Source organism: Triturus cristatus, chromosome 2_1, assembly GCF_964204655.1.
Source record: "Triturus cristatus chromosome 2_1, aTriCri1.1, whole genome shotgun sequence".
Classification (NCBI taxonomy): Eukaryota; Metazoa; Chordata; class Amphibia; order Caudata; family Salamandridae; genus Triturus; species Triturus cristatus.
In genome coordinates this window covers 718,152,975-718,173,565 of record NC_140581.1, presented here as the reverse complement: position 1 = coordinate 718,173,565, position 20,591 = coordinate 718,152,975, and the positions used below count along the sequence as shown (strand labels likewise).

The following is a 20,591-nucleotide window of genomic DNA, read 5'->3' as shown; positions in this document are numbered from 1 at the left end:
TTAAAGTCGAAAATATCTCCCAGGACCTACAGTTTTTGTGAAATTCTTTGCAGGAATTCAATGAATAAGAATGATAGCAAGGAGGGACCAGGTTAAAATGATACCTAATGGAAAAACATTTGGAAATATACTTTTTTCCATACACACATCTAAAAGTGCAAAGTTTGTTTAAATCTGTTTAATTATATATTTTTATTATCTTTCTCTGCAATTACTTTTCAATACCTTTATACTTCCCTCTGCAGAGCCAGTGATAAAATATTCTTCTGTTGGATCAACAGCAACTGCTTTAACTGGAGATTCATGACACTGTAATATCTTCCTCTGTTGTCTTTGCCGAAGATCAAACAAACAGGTAAAACCCTTTCTTCCTCCTGAAATCAATAGTTGGTGCTTTGGAGCATATGCCAAAACTGTGGCTCCGCTATCATGGCATGTAAAAGCTGAAATCAAAACCAGGAGGCAACAAGAGTGGATACATTTACTCTTTTACTTTTCAAGAGATATTGAACTGCAAATTACATTTACGTTAACCATATTATGCAACTGCAAGTACATTGTGCTGGTTCAATGAATGCAACAGGAACAAGAGATAAATTTGATCTAGATGAACAAGTTACTTACCTTTAGTAACAATATATCTGTAAGAGACATATATTGGTTATGGATTCCTTACCTCAGAATTATCCCCAGGTGTCAGCCTGGATCTGGAGAATTATTCGTCAGCAGTACCCCTGCGCATCGGTAGGTGGCGTCGGTCGACTACGCATTCGTCATTGTTGTCGTGATCGCCGGAATGACATTACGGTATCGACTTAGAAGGCGCCCCTGTGCACTGACGTTAGTTCTTTACATGACATTCCACGCCAGAAGCGCAGAGCCATGCAAGACACTGACCACTGGTGTATAAAACTAGGGCCCTGAAATGTAGTCCCTTACTCTAGAAGTCAGTTCGCAGAACGGGAAGGGTGGGAGGGGCGGTACGGAATCCATAACTAATATAGGTCTCTTACAGATATATATGGTTACCGAAGGTAAGTAACTTGTTCATCTGAAAGAGGCTATTGGCTATAGATTCCTTACCTTAGAAAATATACCCCAGCAATACCAACCCCAGAGGTGGGTCTGCGAACCAAGCTCACACCAGGAAGTCCTGAAGAATGGAGCGGCCAAAGAAGCTGCCTCTCCGAACTTGGCTGTCAAGGCAGTAATGTTTAGTGAACGTGTGCAATGAAGCCCAAGTGGCTGCCTGGCAGATGCCATGAAGGGGGACTCCACGTCTCAAAGCAGTAATAGCTGCTGTCGCCCTGGTGGAGTGGGCGGGCAACCCTACTGGAGGTTCCTTTTTCACCAAGGAATAACAAATTTGAATGCAAAGAATGACCCATCGAGAGATGGCTCGTGTTTGCACGGCCCGACTTTTCCTGGTGCCCACATAGGCAACAAAGAGCTGATCATCCACCTGGAATTGTTTTGTGCGATTCAGATAAAATGAAAGCGCACGTTTTGAATACAGAGAGTGGAGCCTCTCCTCCTCTTTAGAAGGATGCAGCGGCAGGAAGAAGTTGGGTAAAGTGATGGTCTGTCCTATGTTGAAAGAAGTAACTACTTTGGGAAGAAAAGAAGGTCGAGTTCGAAGGACAACCTTGTCCGGATGAACAGCAAGGAAAGGAGGCTTAGGAGAAAGAGCCTGAAGCTCGCTCACCCTAAGAGTAGAGGTTATGGCAACCAGAAAAGCAGACTTTAAGGTCAAGGGTCTGAGAGGACAATTATGTAGTGTCTCGAAGGGAGCGCACAAAAGGTAAGTCAGAACAAGGTACAAGTCCCACTGGGGCATTATGAAAGGAATAGGAGGAAACAAGTGAGTAATGCCCTTGAGGAAACGATTCACAATAGGGGACTTGAAAAGAGAAGGCTGATCAGGAAGGCGAAGAAAGACCAAAATGGCCAAAAGGTAGCCCTTGAGGGTGCCCAGAGCAGAGCCTTGCTGGGCCAAAGAAAGCAGGAAGAGGAGAACCTCAGAAAGGGGGGGCAGAAAGGGTATCCACAGCCTGTGCACCATGCCAAGAATCAAATTTATTCCATCTACAGGCGTATACTGTTATAGTAGAGGGACACCTGGCTGCCACGATAACATTACAGACATCAGGAGGAAGGTCGAAGGCTGTCAACTGTCGCCGCTCAATCTCCACATGAGGAGGTGGAGGATAGACAGGTTCCGGTGAAGGACTGTCCCCTGTGGCTGCGACAGAAGATCCTCCCGAAAGGGCAGTCTGATCGGAGGATCGATGACCATGTTCAAGAGCTCGGGATTCCAGACTCTTGGTGCATAGTCCAGAGCCACAAGAATTACTTGGGCCCAGTGGTGCTTGATCTTCTTAAGCACTCTGGGAAGAAGTGGTATAGGAGGAAAGGCATATAGAAGACCACAACTCCACTCTCGATGAAAAGTGTCGCCTAGCGAGTGCCGCCTTGGAAATTCCAACACGCAGAACTGCTGACATTGCGCGTTCTCTTTGGTGGCGAATAGATCTAACCAAGGCTCTCCCCACTGCTGAAAGAGACCTTGCACCACCTCCAAGTGAAGATGCCATTAATGATCCATCACGCACCGGCGGCTGAGTTTGTCCACCTTGACGCTCAGGGAACCTGCCAGGTGTTAAACCACCAGGAACACGCCCTGATGTTTCAGCCACTTCCAGAGACGAAGGGCTTCCTGACAGAGGGTCTACGACCCCACCCCGCCCTGTTTGTTGCAATACCACATGGCGTAAGTGTTGTACGTGAACACCTGCACTACTCTCCTTTTGACAGAAGGAAGGAATGCCTTCACTGCTAGACGAATCGCCTGGAGCTCCAGAAGGTTGATGTGGAGCCCGTACTCTGCCAGAGGCCTCTGATCTCCGCCTCTCCCATGTGGCCATCCCATGAGTGATGCATCTGGATAGCATAGGGAGAGGGATCTGCCGTTGATCCAATCCTGGTTCGTAAGCCACCACTGCAACTGATGTACAGTCCCTGCCGAGATCTGGAAGACATCGGACAGACTCCCCTGATGCTGCGCCCACTGGAACTTCAGGTCCCACTGCAGAGTCTGCATATGCCACCTGGCATGATCCACCAGCAGGACGCAGGAGGCCATGAGGCCCAGCAGCCTCTGGGTCATCCACATCGAAATCCAGGATAGAGGCTGGAACATTGGTATCATAGCCCAAATATCCTGGACTCGCTGGTCGGCAAAATAGGCCTGAAACTGCGCTGTTTCCAGCTTCTCAGAAGGGTGCAGGTCCCACGTCCCCGCAGAGGCTGGACAGCCTGCACTGGCCTGTGGCTCTGGGCAGAATGTGGTAGAGCACCCCTTCAGTAGCCACAAAAGGGGCGATAAGCAAACTGCGCAGACAAGAGGTGGTAGCGAGGCCCGTGGATCTGACAGTAGCCCTAGAGTCCTTGAAGAGGTCGAGCGCATTGTCGGTCTTGTTGCCAAACAAGCGACGGCCATCAAAGGGCATGTCCAAAAGAGTCGATTGTACATCGCCCGAGAAGCCAGTGGACCTCAGACAGGCGTAGCGTCTCAAGGCTACCAACGTTGAAATCGTCCTGCCTTGCGAGTCGGCAGTGTCCAGCCCAGAGCGAATGGCAAACTTTGCTGCGTCTCTCCCTTCAGTGACCGCACAGGAGAGTAGGGCCCGGGCCTCCTCCGGGCAACTGTGGCAGCACCTGTGCAACCGTGTCCCACACAGCATGGGTGTAACAGCCCAAGAGACATGCAGTGTTCACCGACCGCAGTCTTAAGCTGGCGGAAGAAAACATCTTCTCCCCAAAATGATCCCGCTTCTTGGATTCCATATCTGGAGGAGCAGTAGTGAAACGTGCCTTTGGATGCTGAGGCCTGGACCACCAAGCTTTCAGGGGTAGGGTGTTGGGAGAGGAAATTGGCATCGCCCGGGGCCAGGCGGTGGCGTCGGGAAATCATCCTGTCCACCGGACCTGGTGCCCATAATGATATCTGTGAGGGCCTCATTGAAGGGCAGCAGAGGCTCCGAAGAGGCTGCTGCTGGTTGAAGCACCTCAGTCAGGAGGTTAGTCCTGACTGCCACCGTAGGTAGCTCAAGGCACAAGGCCTCAGGCGCCCTACGCAACACCACAGCGTAGGAGGCTCCCTCCTCGGTAGCCACAGTAGGGGGAGAATGCATACCAAGGTCTGGGGATGTATCCAGACCACTGGCCTTACCCAGTTCCTCTCTCCAGTCCGGGTCTTCCAGCTGGTTTGCTAGAGGGTCAATAGACTCCTCACCCTCCTCTGGCTGCCACTCAGGCCGATAAGGAACGCCAGGATATAACAGAGGTACAAAAGTACCGGTTGGCGCAGGTACCGGCTTCGGTTGACGCTGGTCCAGCTCCATGTCCATGTCGAGGGGGAGGCCGGGGTCGATGCTGGCTGGGGACACAACCGGTGTCGGAGGGGGCAGAGGTGTCGCCAATAGATTTGCCACCAGATTAGGTGTTATAAGGTCGACCTGTGCTGATCCGGATCCAGGCCTAGATCCCTGGGGACCCTGCGGGGCTGAAGCCGCTGGCATCGAAGGCCTTGAACACCCAGCCGAGTCCGCAGGGTGGAAGGTGTGCCGGCAGAGTCAGGCTGCCCAAAGATGGAGTGGAGGGGTTCGTAAAGGCTAAGAAGTTGGGCAAGGGTCACCCCAGCTCCTGGGAAGGGAGGGAGGCTCGGAGCCGACCCAACAGGCTCCGCAGGTGGAGCTGGACGACTACCTTCCACATCGCGTTGGCCGACGGATGGGGAGAAGGCGAAGAGCGACGGTGCTTTTTCGCCTCCTTCTTGCGCTTCGATTTACCCCAAGATGAAGACTTCGAAGAGGAGTGATGGTGGTGACTCGATGACCGGTCCCACGACCTCGCTCTCGACTGGGACGTTGAGCAGCGCAAGCTGACTGCTAGGCCTCAAGAAGCTTTCGAGACCGCTCCCGCAAAGACTTTGGATTCATGGACCAGCAGTCGGAGCACGACTTCGGGTCGTGGTCGCACTCCAGGCACCAGAGGCACACAAGATGTGGGTCCGTGACCGACATCAACTTGTGACAGGAGTCACAAGGTTTGAAGCTGGTCCGTCGATGTGACATCCCTTGCACCAGGAGTCGAACGGCTTGAAAAACAGAAGTTGACAAAAAGTGAAAAAAACTCTAGTCAAAAAAGACTAAGGGTACCGCTCTCTCCGAATCTGCTCTGACTGGCGAGGAAAAAGAAAGACCTGACGTCAGAGCACAGGGGCGGCGTCCAAGTAGATACCACAACGTCATTCCAGCGATCACGACGCCAATGACGAACGCGGAGTTAACTGACGCCACCTACCGACGCGCCGGGGTACTGCTGAAGAAAAATTCTCTGGATTCAGTCTGACGCCTGGGGGTAATTCGAAGGGAAGATATCCGTAACCAATAGTCTCTTTCAGTTTCTCCTATCACAAAGCCAAGGAGAACTCTAATTTTTATAGCAAGACAGGAAGTTAGCATTACCCATTTGCAATATGCTTCAATGGGCCGAAATATTGCTTTTCAAACACACCTGCATTCATCCAGTTACCAGTCTTAACAATATCTTAAATACACGCCCCCCCATCACAAACCTCTGTTTCACATGCCTCCTCTTAATAAATTAATCTACTCATGTATACAGATGACTCATGCTCTTGACCATCTTGCAATTATTGCTGAAGCCACCCCTCTGTGAGGCTCCACTTAAGAAATCAACAACTGTGCATGACCATCTAGTCTAAATTTAAATTTTCTTTTCTCATACTACTTCAAGCGTTCCACTGCACCATTTAGGATAATCCTCAAAACATAAATGAAACCCTCAAGCAACATAATAACCTTTGAACTGTCAAGGTCTCCTGATAGTTTCTAAATAAGAAGGTTTTGAAGTCCACCCACTACCAAAAGATGCGCTAACCTTCTTGGTCCTATCAAAAGAACTCTTGTAGCCCAAATCATAGGATTTTTTCCACTGCCAATTCCATGACCCTCAGGAACCATGGTAATGCAACCCAAAACACAGTCACCTAAACTATGTGACAACTTTGCACCATGATAAACAATTACTGTATCATTATAAAAGGAGGGAATGTGCTGGGTTGGTATCTCAGTTAGAACAAATTGCATACAAATAGACGGGTTTGTTTTTATTAACAGTCATAAGAGTTAAAAGTTGGAAACATTACTTGCAAATTCTTTGCCTTGTCCTTTTTATTCTTGTTTCTCCTAGTGTCCATCAATGCTAGCCAGGCTCTTCCAACTCTGGCATTTTCCTAGCCTGTACTCTCCACCACATTGGTTGGTCCCCAAAACAGAAACCAAACTTAAGTAGACCGAAAACACTCAAAAGTCTAGAGCTCCCAAATATTACTTAGGCAAATTCTTAAAGCTCCTTTATTCTTACTGTGCTTTGATGGCTGCCTTCCTAATTTCCACAGAAGGAAAAGGTTTCCTCCTCTAGTTACTCTCTTTATTCTTCTCTCTGTTAAACCAAAATAACTTCAATTTTAAGGTAAATGGTTCGCAGAGCTGGTTCTTGTATTAGTTATACAGGGTTTGATGTCTGCAGTGATCAATGTGTTGCTGTGGGCTCGGTTGCACCTGTTGTTGTTGGTGAACCATTTCCGTGTCATTAGTCTCCTTGTCCGCCAATTACGATCTTCAGGTGGTGGTGTCCTCTCAGATTCAAATCGCCCTGGGTTATTGGATGGAGGAGACCTATCTGGTGATGGGTCTTCCATTTCAGGTCTTCTCCTGCGGGGTCATGACAATGGATGCCAGCAAGTTGAGCTGGGGGGACGACGTTGGATTCCTGGTCTCTGCAGGGTCTCTGAGATCACCTGCAGGCTGGTTTTTCTACCAACTTCAGGGAACTGAAGGCTGTTCAGATGGCAAGTCTAGAATTTGTGTCAGCCCTACGGGGGAGTCATGTTCTGGTCCGGACAGACAATCAGGTTGTGATGGGTTATCTCAATCAACAGGGGGTTTGCAGTGTTCAGTCCTTGTGGCTCCTGGCTCAGGAGATTCTGACCTGGGCAGAGGGCACTGTGTCATCTCTGAGGGCTGTGAATCTCCAAGGAAGCGAGAATTGTACGGCGGACCACCTGAGCAGGGTTTTCCCCCCCATGAATTTGATTTATCTGTTGACTGAGGTGTTCCTTATAATGCAGTCGAGGTTGGGGTGTCTGATAGTGGACGTATTTGCTGCCAGGGACAATGCTCTACTGCCCTGCTTCTGCACGATTACTCCCTGTCCAGAAGAGTGGCAATTGGATGTGATGATGTTCCGGTGTCCGGCTGCCTGCTTTACACAATTCCTCCGACCCCCTTGATTTCCAGGGTCCTGTGCAAGACCTGCCTAGAGAAGTCTTTTGTTATGTTGACTGGGCTGTTTTCACTGCACCTGGTATCCTCTTCTGAGGGAGCTTGCAGTTCAGGAGTGTAGGGCGATTACCAACCATCCGCATCCTCTGAGGGGTTCGCCTCTATCGGCGGGTTTCTGGGGTGGCTCTATCTTCAGGCCTGGCTATTTAAAGGGTGAGTCTGTGGCTGCTTCAGGGCTTCAGATGTCAGAGGACTCTTCATTCTCAATCCCGGTATTGGGGGTCCTTTTCTAGGTGGTGTCTGGATTATGGTACAGTGGATCCCTTCAAGCTACTGTTTTTTCATTGGGCCCGGCTCCATTGATGCCTCCGATGCAGTGGGCAGCTTTGTGGGCATTCCGTAGTCATCTTTTTTTATGAGCTGGATCCACTGGTGGCCAGGTTGATGCATAGTTGTTTTTTTCAGTGCCTTGGGAGATTTGCCCTGCCCCAGCCTGGGACATCCCGTTGGTATTGCAGGCACTATAGATGGTTCCTTTTGAACCCTTAGGGTCAGTGGACGTGTAGTTCTTGGCCATGAAGATTGTGTTTTTGGTGGCCATTATGATTGGGGAGTTGGGGTAATTTTTGTGGACACCTCCCTTCTTGTGAGTAGTGCCGGATCGCATTGTCCTACACCCCGATCCTAAGTTCTTGCCCAAGGTCCCCTCCATTACCAATCGTTCCAGGGAGGTTGTTCTGCCCACCTTCTGCCCACCTTTTCTCTGGTGCCTGGGTCTAGGATGGATTCTAGTCTCTCGTTGTTGGCTGTCAGGAGAGCGGTGTTGGTGTATCTGGAGAGGATCTTGGCATTTTGCAAATGTGATCATCTGTTTGTCACGTTTGGCCTGGTGAAGTCCGGTCATAAGCCTTCTCTTTCCACCTTGAGTAGGTGGAGTAAGCTGACAATCCTTCTGGCCTACGGACCGCAGGGGTCGGAGCTGTCAACAGGATATAGACGAGGTCTAGCCGTAGTATTTCTGTCTCCTGGGATTCTTTCAAAGGCGTCTTGATTGAGGATATTTGTAGGGCCATGACATGGGCCTCTCCTCACATGTTCATGGACCACTATAGGGTGGTGTTTGGTGGTTCACCTGAGGGTGTTCTGCAAGGTGGCTCTGCCTGTGATTGACTGCCGCCCGCCTGTTGGACGTCTGTTTGTTTTTCCTCCGTTTGATGTTTGGATTAAACTTTGTTTTTGCCTCGCATTTTGGTCTGTGGTTTTTTGATACCATGAAGCTGTGTTGGCTTTGGTATATGCTCACTACCTTAGTCATGTGGCGAGGAAGACTTGCATGTAGGTAATGCCCTGGTTACTTAACGGTAATCTTCATTACTCCGAGTGTAGCCTTCCTCGCCACATAAGATCCCAGCCCTCCTTCGCTGGTTTGGCTATCGACTTCATGTCGTTGGGTGCTGAGACTTGGTACTTAAAGAAAGTGGGGTTGGGTCGTGCCTCCTCGTGCACTAGATCAGGAGTGAAGGCGCTCGGCCATGGGGCGTGGCCAAGCCGGCGGCTAAGATGGCCGCTCGGTAGAGAAGTTCCGGAGATCGGCCAGGCCAGTCGGCGATTTCCCCCACACAACGAGTGAACCTGGGCGCTGAAGTCACGACAGCGGAGGAGGCGATGCGTCCGACAAACTAATTGTGGCTCGCCGATCTGCTCCTCTGCCGGAGTTGCGGTGCCTCGGAAGCTGCGGGGAGAGGCCCTGCATTGCCGCGCCCGTTAAGCCGGATGGTTTCCATGGTGGTAGGCCCTGCGGACGTGTGGAGAGCCTGCGGTGATCGGTCGGCTGACCGGTGAGTCGAGCCTGCGATGGGGCCATTCCCGCCCCCCCCCCGGCCTTCCCTTGCACCCACCACGCTTGTCTGGCCGCAGTCCCGGCCCCGCGTCCCCAGTGTGAACGCTCCAAACATGTACGGGGACAGGGCCCAGACGTTTCGGCGATCGGGGGCTTGGGCGTCGGCCGGACACCCTTTCGGATGCGGCGGGGGGGCGCGCACAGCGAGGCACGATCACCGCGGGAATGAAAATTGACTGGCGCACGCTCTCTGAGGACTGCGGGGCTTTGCCCCGATTGCTTTGCCTGGGAAGGCTCTCTCTGCAGCCCGTGGTCGCCGCGCGCTCTAACACTGCCCACAGAGCGCTAACATTACTGAAATACAGATCTGTGATGTCACCTAGCGCCTTCGCAACACGTTCCTACCATTGGCCTGCGTGACACTCTGCCGCTCCTCCTGAGACCCTACATAGCCCCTTGCTTGGGCGGGACTCGCCACTTTGTGTGCTCGTGCGACCATCTTCTGTCACTAGCACGCCAGGGCGGTCCGGACATCTAGGGTACCTGAGGTGCCTGCTGGACCTTGCCGCCTGTGTTTGTTGGAAGATGAAGGCTTCAGTCCATTGCCCCAGCCTGCGCTGCCTCTCCATTAGCGCCGCTGCTGTGTTATGGGACGCAGGGATCCAAGGCAGAGGACCCTCCCATTTGAAAAAGTGGCTAAGGGCACATCGTCGCATACATCAGAGATGGCTGACAACGCGAATACCGCAGTCCTACCTGCAACCCCGGAAGCATCTGTAGCTTCGCTGCTGCTTGAAATGAAGGCTGGATTTAAGGCCCTGGTCTCCCGCATTGATGCCCTGGACAAGACCATCTCATCTCTGGGCGCAAAAATACAGGTACACGACAGACGATTAGATATGGCGGAAGCTAGGATATCAGATATTGAGGACGGGACCGGGCAATCCCTGAAACGTCTGGAACGAGCGGAACGTCTGCTCAAAGAAGTGGCCATTGAAAATGAGGATTTGGAAGTGCACAGATGCCGCAACCACGTCCACATCATGGGGGTTCCGGAGACAACGGCCACGGGCCGGATGGACCTATTTGTAGAAAAGCTACTCACAGAGCTCTTTGGCAGCGAGGCCTTCACACCTGGATTTGTGGTAGAGAGGGCCCACAGATCGCTGGGTCCCAGGCAAACCCGGGCCTCCCTTCTCGACCCATCATGGCCCGTCTCCTGAATTTTAGGGATCACAACACTGCGCTAAGGATGGCGAGAGAGCGCGGCAATGTAGAATGGCAGGGGTCAAAGTTGTCCTTTTATCCGGACTTTACACCGATGGTACTGGAAGTCCCCGTCCGTATGTTCCAGGGGGTGAAGGCAGCGTTACGCAACCTTGGACTCAAATATGGCATGCTGTATCCGGCAAGACTCAAGGTGGATGTGGGTGGCAGATCCCGTATATTCGACACCCCGGCAGAGGCACAAGACTTTTGTCGCACATATAGACAGAGAAATTCGCAGACCACGACGGGGGGAGCTCTCTCTTCCCCACCTCACAGCGGCTCTGATGACAGTGTGACGTATTGGACTGCAATCACACTATCGCAGCAACATATGGGAACATTTTCTGCTTCATACTTAGCTATGACAAATGGCTGGTTTGATCTCCCACTGCCACCCCCCCGGTGTCTCCACTGAGTTGATTCCTCTATGCAATGGGACCCGTTACCTGGGTCGCACTAGTTATCCTGGTGGTCTATACTCCACCCGGGTTCGAAGGGTTGGCCTACTTTGGGTTAGAAGGCGGCTGGGTGGAGGGGGATGGGGGGTTTGCACACTTCAGTTATTGTTGTACACACTTTTGTTTAGCATTGCTAGAGATGTTTGAGATGCACCACAGTTCTGACAGGAGAATGTATTCACTTTACCCCGATGGCACGGATAGGTAACGTTCAGGAGCCCTCGCCCATCACCCTGATGACTTGGAATGTCAGAGGCCTCAACAACACCCGCAAGAGGAGGCAGGTACTCCACTATCTTTTCAGACACAATGTTGACATGGTATATTTACAGGAGACGCACCTTCCACCCTCGGACACTGCCCGATTTTGGGCCAGCTGGGGCACACATAGGTTTTTTGCAAATTACAGCAACTACGCCAGGGGTACGGCAATCTTAATTCACAAGAGAATCCCCTTTAGCCTTAGCGAGGTAACCCGAGATACGGCGGGACGGTATGTGGTGGTCATGGGTGCCCTCCATGGCCATAGAGTCACCTTAGTTAACATTTACGCTCCGAATGTAGATGCCCCTGAATGTTTTCACGACCTGAGCGCCCCGAGATCGCAAAACACGCCCCTTCACACTTGCTACTGGGCGGCGATCTCAACTTACTCATCGACCCCACGCTGGAAAGCACTTCTCATGCCCCTGACATGAAACCGAGGGCGAGGCGGGCCCTGAGGGACCTCTGCGAGCAATTTACACTTGTCGACATTTGCGTCACCATAATCCAACCACCACTAAATACACCCACCATTCTGGCCAACACAGTACCTGGAGCAGGATTGACTATTGGCTGCTCTCTCCCATGTTTACAGACTGGTTTGACTCCCAAATCACGCTCCCTAGCACATATTCTGATCACTCCCCGATAGCGCTGCATTTAAAAACCCCTCGCCCTGAAGGGTATGAAAGGCAATGGCGTTTCCCGGGCAGGGCCCTGCAAGATGACTTGTTCAAGGCAGAAGTGTGCAAAGCTATAGAGGACTATTTCAAGCTTAATACTGGCTCGGTAGATACCATGGCAGTACTGTGGGAGGGCTTTAAAGCTGTCATTAGAGGAGTGTGAATCTCTAAGCAGGCGGGAGTTCTTGGGGATCTCTGCAACACGCTGACCCGTATTGAGCAAGACATTGCCACATTAGACTCCAGGGCATCGGGTTCCCCGAATCCAGATTACCAGGCGAAGAGACTTGTCCTTTTGTCCAAATACAGGGACACTGCAGACCGGGAGATACTATACCTGGGGAAATACCACACGGCCCGGCGGTATGGGGAGGGAGAGCAGCCGGAAGGGTGCTAGCACAAATGCTGAGGCCACTGTACAGCAAAACATACATCACTGAACTTCATTCTGCGAATGGCGAGACTCTAACCACTACTTCCGCTATTAGGGATGAGTTCCTAGACTATTACACAACACTGTACACCTCCAGGGCGGAACCCGACAGCAAGGCTCAGACAGACTACCTAGAAGAAATCGCGTTGGTTTATTTGGAGAAACACATACAAGAATTCATGGCGGTACCAATCACAGTTGCGGACGTCACCCTGGCCATTGACACCCTACGGGGCTCTACCGCCCCAGGCCTTGATGGCTTCATGGGGGACTTCTACAAGGAATTCAAAGACATTCTGGCCCCGTAGCTGATTGAGGTAAATGCGGAAGCATTGGCGTCACAAATTCTCCCTCCCACACTGCGTGAAACAGTAATAGTACTTCTCCCGAAACCCGGCAAAGATCACAGGCAGTGCGGCTCTTATTGGCCTTTGTCCTTATTGAATCTTGACTACAAAATTTTGGCGAAAGTACTCGCAAATAGTCTGTCTCAGCTGATGGAATACATTATCTCCTCGGTGTAATCGGGATTTATCCCACGCCGCTCGACATCTCTGAATCTCCGTACATTATTTGCGGTGATTCACAGAATACAAGCTGACATTCCTGCGGCGGCGGCGGTATTACTCGAAGCAGAGAAAGCATTCGACTCCTTGGAGTGGCCCTTCCTCGTCGAGGTAATGCAGCGTATGGGACTGCCCTACGGCTTCATTGCCACGGTGGCCCTACTTTACCGTAGCCCAACGGCGCGCCTCCGCTTGAACGGCACCCTTTCAAGACCATTTCAGCTCTCACGAGGGACCAGGCACGGATGCCCATTGTCCCCGCTCCTGTTCATATTATCCATGGACCCACTAATCAGGCATTTTCAAGAGCGCCACTTACATAGGGGCCTGCAGTTTAATACGGGCCCACTCCTGGCTTCCCTCTATGCAGACGACACCATTCTCTACGTCAGGGAGCCACACCTCAACCTGTCGCCTCTCATCCGGGAAATTATCTGCTTTGGCAGATTTTCAGGGCTGGGAATAAACTGGCACAAGTCCGTCATATTCCCTCTAACTGCGAGCACGGTCCAATGGGACTGTGAATTCCCCCTCGAATGGTGCCACAATTCTGTGAAATATTTGGGAATACACACATCATCCGCCTAAATTATGGGCAGGCTGTCTAGACGCTAGAAGATCAAGACGACAAATGGCTGAGGTTGCCATTGTCTTTGGCAGGCCGAGTGGCTATACTGAAGATAGTGGTCCTCCCTAAGTTTTTATACCTATTTAATAATATCCCAATACCCCACACGGACGGTTTCTTTCGCACTTTGCAAACACACATGGTTCGCTTGATTTGGGGCGGGAAACGGCCGCGCATTCACAGGTCTATCCTGACCCTACTGTACAACAGAGGAGAGTACAATGTTCCGGATTTCCAACTGTATTATTTAGTTGCGCAGTGTCGTTATGCGTTTGCCTGGTTCCATCCGGATGCACGCATTCCGTTCCCGAGACCTAAGGCTGACTTGGTACTCCCTGACAAATTGGCCGAAGTCTTACCCAGGGGCTTCCCATGAGATAGACACGACATTCAGACAGTGTCCACCACTTCTTGGGCATGGGGCAAGTTGAAGAAACGCACGGGAGCTACGGCCCTATATTCTTCCGCTCTGCTACTGCCTAACGTCAGATGGTTCCCGATCACTGGGGAGGGCCTAGTACAGCGTGCATTGACCGCATTGGATACTGTCAAGGTGGGGGATCTTTTCCCGGGCGGACATATTTTCTCACTGCACGAAGAACCCAGGTTCACTGATTGCATCTTCATGACTCGTTTTCTTATGACCCGAATGAGATCGGCACTGTGGGCCGAGGTCTCCACATTCCCCGTCGAGCCCGTCTCTTTCCCCCGCTCACTCTGGTCATAGAGAATCCGAAAGGAACTCTCCTCATCTCCAAAATGTACAGGGTCTGTGTCAAGCTGATACCCGTGAACGACTCCAACATTCGACAACCCTGGGAAGCGGATATAGGGGGGCCTATAACAGATGACCAATGGGCAAAATGCTGTAAAGCAACTAAGGAAATTTCACTGAATAGCCACCATAAACTGCTCCACTTTAAATTTCTTCGCCGCGCCTACTTCACACCTGACATGGCACACAGGATTGTCACCACTAGGCCACAATCATGTTTAAAATGCACCGCCTCACACGCTGACTTTATACATTTGGCTTGGTCCTGCCCCCGATTACATGTCTACTGGTCGGCTGTGCACACGACACTAGGGAAGATGATCGGCCTTCCGCTCAACCCTCTACGAGATTGCGCTACTGGGATACACAGTACAGATCCCCCCCAAAGTTGGGAAGTTGGCATCGTTAGGGCTACTTCTGGCTAAAAGAGAAATTGCTATCCACTGGGTCAGGAAAACTGCTCCTAAATTACAAGACTGGCTAAACAGCTTAGTGTATTGCAACATCAACGCTGAGACCTATGCCAGCCTCATGCCATCGACATCACGGCCTAGAGATATTTGGGGGCCGCTAAGGGACTACTTAGCTGCCGTTCAGCAGGCTTCCAAAACCCAGACGGATAATGGCATAGTGCCGGAGGGTGTAGGATGAAGGGGGCGGTTCTTGGACTCTGAAGACTCTTCTGCAGATACCAATTGGGAGAGAACGTGCTCGAGTAGCTCTCACTGTGTGGTTAATTTAATTGCTATGCCTTTATGCATGAAAATGGGGTTTGGGCGGGTGATGAACAGGAGAAGGGGCGGGGGGACGTGCGACACCATCACATGGACTGCTAACGTAACTTCTACTGTGGTTGAACTGTTAGGGACAATGTTTTCCATTTGTAATGTGATTGTTTGCAATGCTATGTAATTCGCATTCTTTATTTGGAAAATAATGATAAAGGCGGTCGGCCATGTTAGGGAGGGATGGAAGGACTAGAGCGCTAATTTGCTTGGAGGGTTCTGTTGAGGAGCTGAAGCTCACTTTGTTAGTCATGTGGCGAGGAAGACTACACTCAGAGTAATGAATATTACTGGTAATTAAAAGGTGCATTATAGGATTCAGTATAGGATTACTCTAAATGCTTAAAGTACGAGTTACTTACCTTTGGTAATGATGTATCTGGTAGAGACGATTCTAGCTGCAGATTCCTTCACGTAGAATTATCCCCAGGCGTGAGACTGGATCCGGAAATCTTTCTTGCCCAGCATCCCTGCGCGCCGGGGGGACGGCATCACGCGACCCCGCCCCTGCATCGTCCGCGTACGTGAGGTCACCGAGGTCACATAAGTCCCACCCCGGCGCGCCTATGTCAGATTTCTTTGGAGAACTTTTCTGCGCCACAACGCAGAGTCAGCAGACAAAATTGTTAGCGTATAGGAACAGTGTGCGAAAGAGCAGAAAAAGGAATGGTGAGGAACAACACCATAAAGAGCAGTGCCCGGCACTGCAGTACCCAAAGGCAGGGAAAGAATGAAGAACAGAGCAGCAACCCTGCCAGTACAGAGACAGGCCCCCGGAGACAAGGGACATATGTAAAAATGTCACGATAACATGCAACAGGACTACAACCCCAACCAAAGACAAGGAAGGGGAACCAGTCAGGGACACACAGGAAACGACAAAACTCCAAGACATCCCCATCACAGAGTGTGACAACCCCCATCAGGAACAAGGGCAGAAGCACAGCCAAAAGACCCCAACCTCAAGGATCGCAAAGAGCCAGAAGTATCAATAAACCTATCCTCCCATGTGACAACGGGGAGGAAAAAAGGGGACAGCCTGACAGAAAGAGGGAAAGAATGTACTCATAGAAGACACAGCCACCCACAGGGAAGCGCGTGCAAAAGACCAAATCACAAGCCCTCGCAGAACGGGGAGGAAGGGCGGGCCGTGAAGGAATCTGCGGTTAGAATCGTCTCTACCAGATGCATCGTTACCGAAGGTAAGTAACTCGTACATCTGATAGAGACTACTAGCCACAGGTTCCTTTACGTAGAATAGATACCCTAGCCATACCCAAGGGGAAGGAGGTTCTGCGAGAGGACCCCACCCACCTGGGCACAACAGAAGGCCGCACGGGGGCAGAGTCCAAAAACAGGACGAGGAGCCCCAGCCCCCAGCAAAGGGAAACCCCCGCCAGCAGGAGGCCACCAACCCCCAAAAAAGGGGGGGGGTCGGGAAGAGAAGAGGATAGCCTGTCCTCACTCAGCAGAGGAAACAAGGCAAGGCGCAAAGAAGCCAAACACCCCACGCCCACATGAGGCAACAAAACCTCCGCCCCAGGCCAAGGCAAGAAAAGGAGCATCGAAGGAGAAGAGCAACCTAGAGAATCCAAGGAGAAAAGGCAGTCGAAAAGGGGAACTCAAGGTCACCCAGGAAGAATCGTCCAACGCCCCGCAGGGAGAAACTGCGCCCGCAAGAGGGTCCAGAAGTCAGGGACCATCCCCCCACAGAGAGAAGAGGTAGAACCGAGTGCATGGCCCACTGGAAGCAGAGGAGAGGGCAGGATGACAGTCTCACTAAAGCCCCAAGAAGGCATAACAGTGCAAAAAGAACAAGAGGGCGGCACTGGCACATACCAGGGCTATATAACAGCCAACCCTGCCCCACATAGGGCATGTCATATCCCAAGATATGGGAACCTCTTAGGAAGAAACTTCTGCAGCAGAAGACAACAAAAAACACCTGCGGCAAAAAACCCTGCAGGAGGCCTATCAAGCAGCCAGAGAGGAAACGCAGAAGGTCCAATCTCAGGCCCAGCAAGGTGTAAAAAACCCGAAGGAAAAGCACACAGTCAAAAAGGGCTGGCCCGAAGCCAACAGAACCAAAGCCTCAGCAAGGAGGACTCGGGTTGCCATGAAGCACACAGAACAGACAACCGGGGTGACCCGCCCCAACTGAAGAACAGCTCCAAGAACCAGAGCAACACGCAGGTCACTGAGGAGGAGAAGGGGGAGGAGGAGGAGGAGGAGGAGGAGGAGGAGGAGGAGGAGGAGGAGGAGGAGGAGGAGGAGGAGGAGGACAAAGCCCCGCCAATGGATGGCTGAATCCGCAGGGGCATGGAACAAAAGAGCACCATCGAAGGGGAGGTCCACCAGCCGTTCTCGAACATTCTCCAGGAACACACTGTCCTGAAGCCAGGCATGGCGACGAAGGCAACCGAAGAAGCCATGGCACGACCCAGCACCTCCGAGATGTCCAGTGCTGAGCGAAGGATAAACGCCGCCAGATCCCGACCATCCAAGACATGGTGTCTCAAATCCACACAGGCACCCTCCTGAGAAGCGGCAGACATAAGGGACTCCGCCGAGTCCCACAAGCAAGAAGTGGCCCTAGCCAAAACACACAGTGTGTTAAGGGCCCACAAAGCCGCACTGGTCAAAGCAAACATATTGCGCCCCCAGGATTCCAGCCTGCGGGCCTCCTGTGACGGGGAGACAACAGCAGTGGCAAAGCAGGAAAGGCAGACTGCAAAAGGGGGCCTCTGGTCGAAGGGTGAAGAGAAAGGCACACTGGATCACGCGGCGCTGGATGGTGGCGGTGCAGAAGGTGCTGGGGCACCGGGTCCCCCGTGGCGGGGACGGCCCCAAGTCCCCAAGAGAGAAGAGTGGAGTGAATCTTCAAAGGGAAGCAACAGTTCCCTACCACCAGAGCCCTGATGGAGAACCTCGAGAAGATGATCTGTGGGGAAATGGGCAGCCGGAATACCCATGCGCAAAATTCCCACAGCCGTGGAAACAGCGCGGGCAAAAGCCGCACCCGCCTCCGTAGGGCCCCGCGGAGCGGAAAGCAGCTCCTCGTTAGGGGATGGCTGCAAGCTAAGGCGGCCATCCCCCAAGCCAACCGGAGGAAGGAAGGGCCAAGGCCGGAAGGAAGGAAGAGGGACAAAGGAGTGGGGGACCTGCGGCTCCTCCGACGAAGACCGCGGTCGTGGAGACCGCGAGGAGCAGCCTTTAGACGACATCGGGGAAAAAGCCACGACACGGCGGCCCGTCTCCGGCGAGGATGACACCAGCAACCGCCGAACCTCTGGAGAAGAGGAGGCATCCGAAGATGAGTCAATGACCCGACGTCGGCCCGGCGCTGTAGAGTCTGCAACCTGAGGCAGAACACCATCCACGACCGGCGCCGGAGGAGACGCCGGGGCGACCTCCGACACGGCGCAGGAGACTGGAGCTGGGCCTCCGACAAGGCAGCCGCCAGCATGGAGGGACGAGAAGGGCCTGGGGAGGACCGAGGAGTCCCCCGCCAGCCGCGACCCGTGACAGGGCGAGATGGGCCCTCCGCCGACCCCTGTGGCACCGCCAGGGCCAGCAGCCGCCGGCGCCATAGCTGCGTGACCTCGGACAAGGCTGCGGCCTGTCCCGAGGAATAAGAGGGGCATGGTGGTGTGACCCGAGCCCCGGTGACCTCCCGCAACACCACAGGGACTCCCATGGGAGTTTGCGGCGAAGCAGAGGCGCCATGGTCCCCCAAAGGGCCGCACCTCAACGGCACCACATCCTCCAAGTCAGGATCCAAACAAGTCGGCGCCGGAGCCACCGGCGATGTCGCAGATGGCCCAGCACACTGCAAGGGATCCGCCGACGTCCCAGGAGCGGGAGGAGGAGGAGGAGAAGCCAGCAAGGCCTGCAAAGCTGCTGCATATGTCTCCATCTGGGCTCTGGTCGCCCCCACGCAAGGAAACGGCGGATAAGGGGATGACACGCGGGGCCGCACCACCCGCGGAGAGCCCACGCCCCGACAGGCCGGAACTCGACCTTCGGGGACAAACTGCGACACTTACCAAGAGGTGAGCGGCACTCTTGAGACCTGGGAGAAGATGGAGGCTGGCGAGGGAAGCCAATGGTACGGGAACCCTCCGCAGGGGCCGGGCGAGATGACGACGCCGACCTGGACACGCGAGCCGAAAGAAGTTTCATCCGGCGCTCCCGCCGGGATCTCGGCTTCATCTTCTGGCACGCCTCAAAATCAGTGGAGTCGTGGTGCTCCCCCAACCACCACATACAGATGGGGTGAGGATCCGTCGCCGACATGAGGCGGCCACATGACGAGCAAGTTTTAAAGCCCGAAGGCATTCGCACACTGTTCCCACACGCGCAGCAATAGCGTAAGGGAAAGGCATAAACAGGACCAGAGCACATACCGGATTCCGCGTTGTACGCGGAAAAGGAAAAAACTGACGTAGGCGCGCCGGGGTGGGACTTATGTGACCTCGCTGACGTCACGTACGCAGACGACGCCTGGGCGGAATCGCGTGATGCCGTTCCCCTGGCGCGCAGGGATACTGGGCAAGAAAGTTTTCCAGATCCAGTCTCACGTCTGGGGATAATTCTACGTGAAGGAATCTGCGGCTAGTAGTCTCTATCATATATATCCAGTCATACAAATACCAACTTATCCAATAAATCGAATGTGTGCTAAGTCTCTATCCATACAACTTGAAATTTAAAGTGGCGTAAGGTATGAAGTCATGAAGCTAGCTATTCAGTGATTAGTTTGTTCACTATTCATCCCACTTCTTATGTGGTTTATCAGAGGAGCGCAATCGCTTTTTTACTACAACCTGGGTCTTTTTCAAGAAGCTAAAATGCTTGCACCCTGCCATACCAACTTGAGCTTTGTAGGGTTCTGCAAATTAATTTGTGCACCTAATTTCTGAAATGGACTAAGGAATGTTTTGAAGTGCCGAGTGAACCTCTGTTGATTCTCTCCCGGTGTCCGGCCTTGCAAAAACAGAGAGAGAGTAGCTTATGTTTTGGGTTTATTTGCACGTGCATTAGTAAGCAGGTGTTCACAGAACAAAATGCACCCAACGTAAACAGTGATGGTTCTACACACCTTAGTCTGAGGATTGTCTTTTAGAGGCAGCTGAAGGGCTTTTTAAACTTCTCTCCCAAAATCCCAGGAAGGAAACTCAGGAAAGGCTTCGGAACCTAGTCTGACTATACATTCATATCAATCACCCCCTGTTCCCTCTAAACAATACTAAACCATGTAAGATTAGAGCCACAACCAGAGTGCTCCAAATTGTGAGCTTTCTAATGATAAGATTGGATTCAGAGTGAAATAAGACTGCCGACTGCTGAGCCTCAACCAGACCGTTCCACTGACTCTGACACTGCTCTAGTTCATCAACACGTTCAGAAATATTTTTGATCAAGGACTTTAAGCTTGCTGGCTCATTAAAGTAGTAAAATGCTTTTCACGCATTATGTGTCAGATAAAAAATTTCGGTGCTCAGAGCTCGGTTTTTGCTT

The 20,591-nt window shown here is 52.2% G+C and overlaps 1 protein-coding gene across 2 annotated transcripts in view; it reads right to left on the bottom strand.

Annotated features, from left to right (window-relative positions):
• Positions 1 to 20,591, bottom strand: part of DMXL1 (Dmx like 1) — a 1,781,042-nt gene that overhangs the window by 2,540 nt on the left and 1,757,911 nt on the right. For both annotated transcript variants that reach the window (XM_085632653.1, XM_085632652.1), the window contains one exon: positions 226 to 443. In XM_085632653.1, the coding sequence (XP_085488779.1) occupies positions 226 to 443 (218 nt within the window). The remainder of the gene's footprint in view (positions 1 to 225; positions 444 to 20,591) is intronic.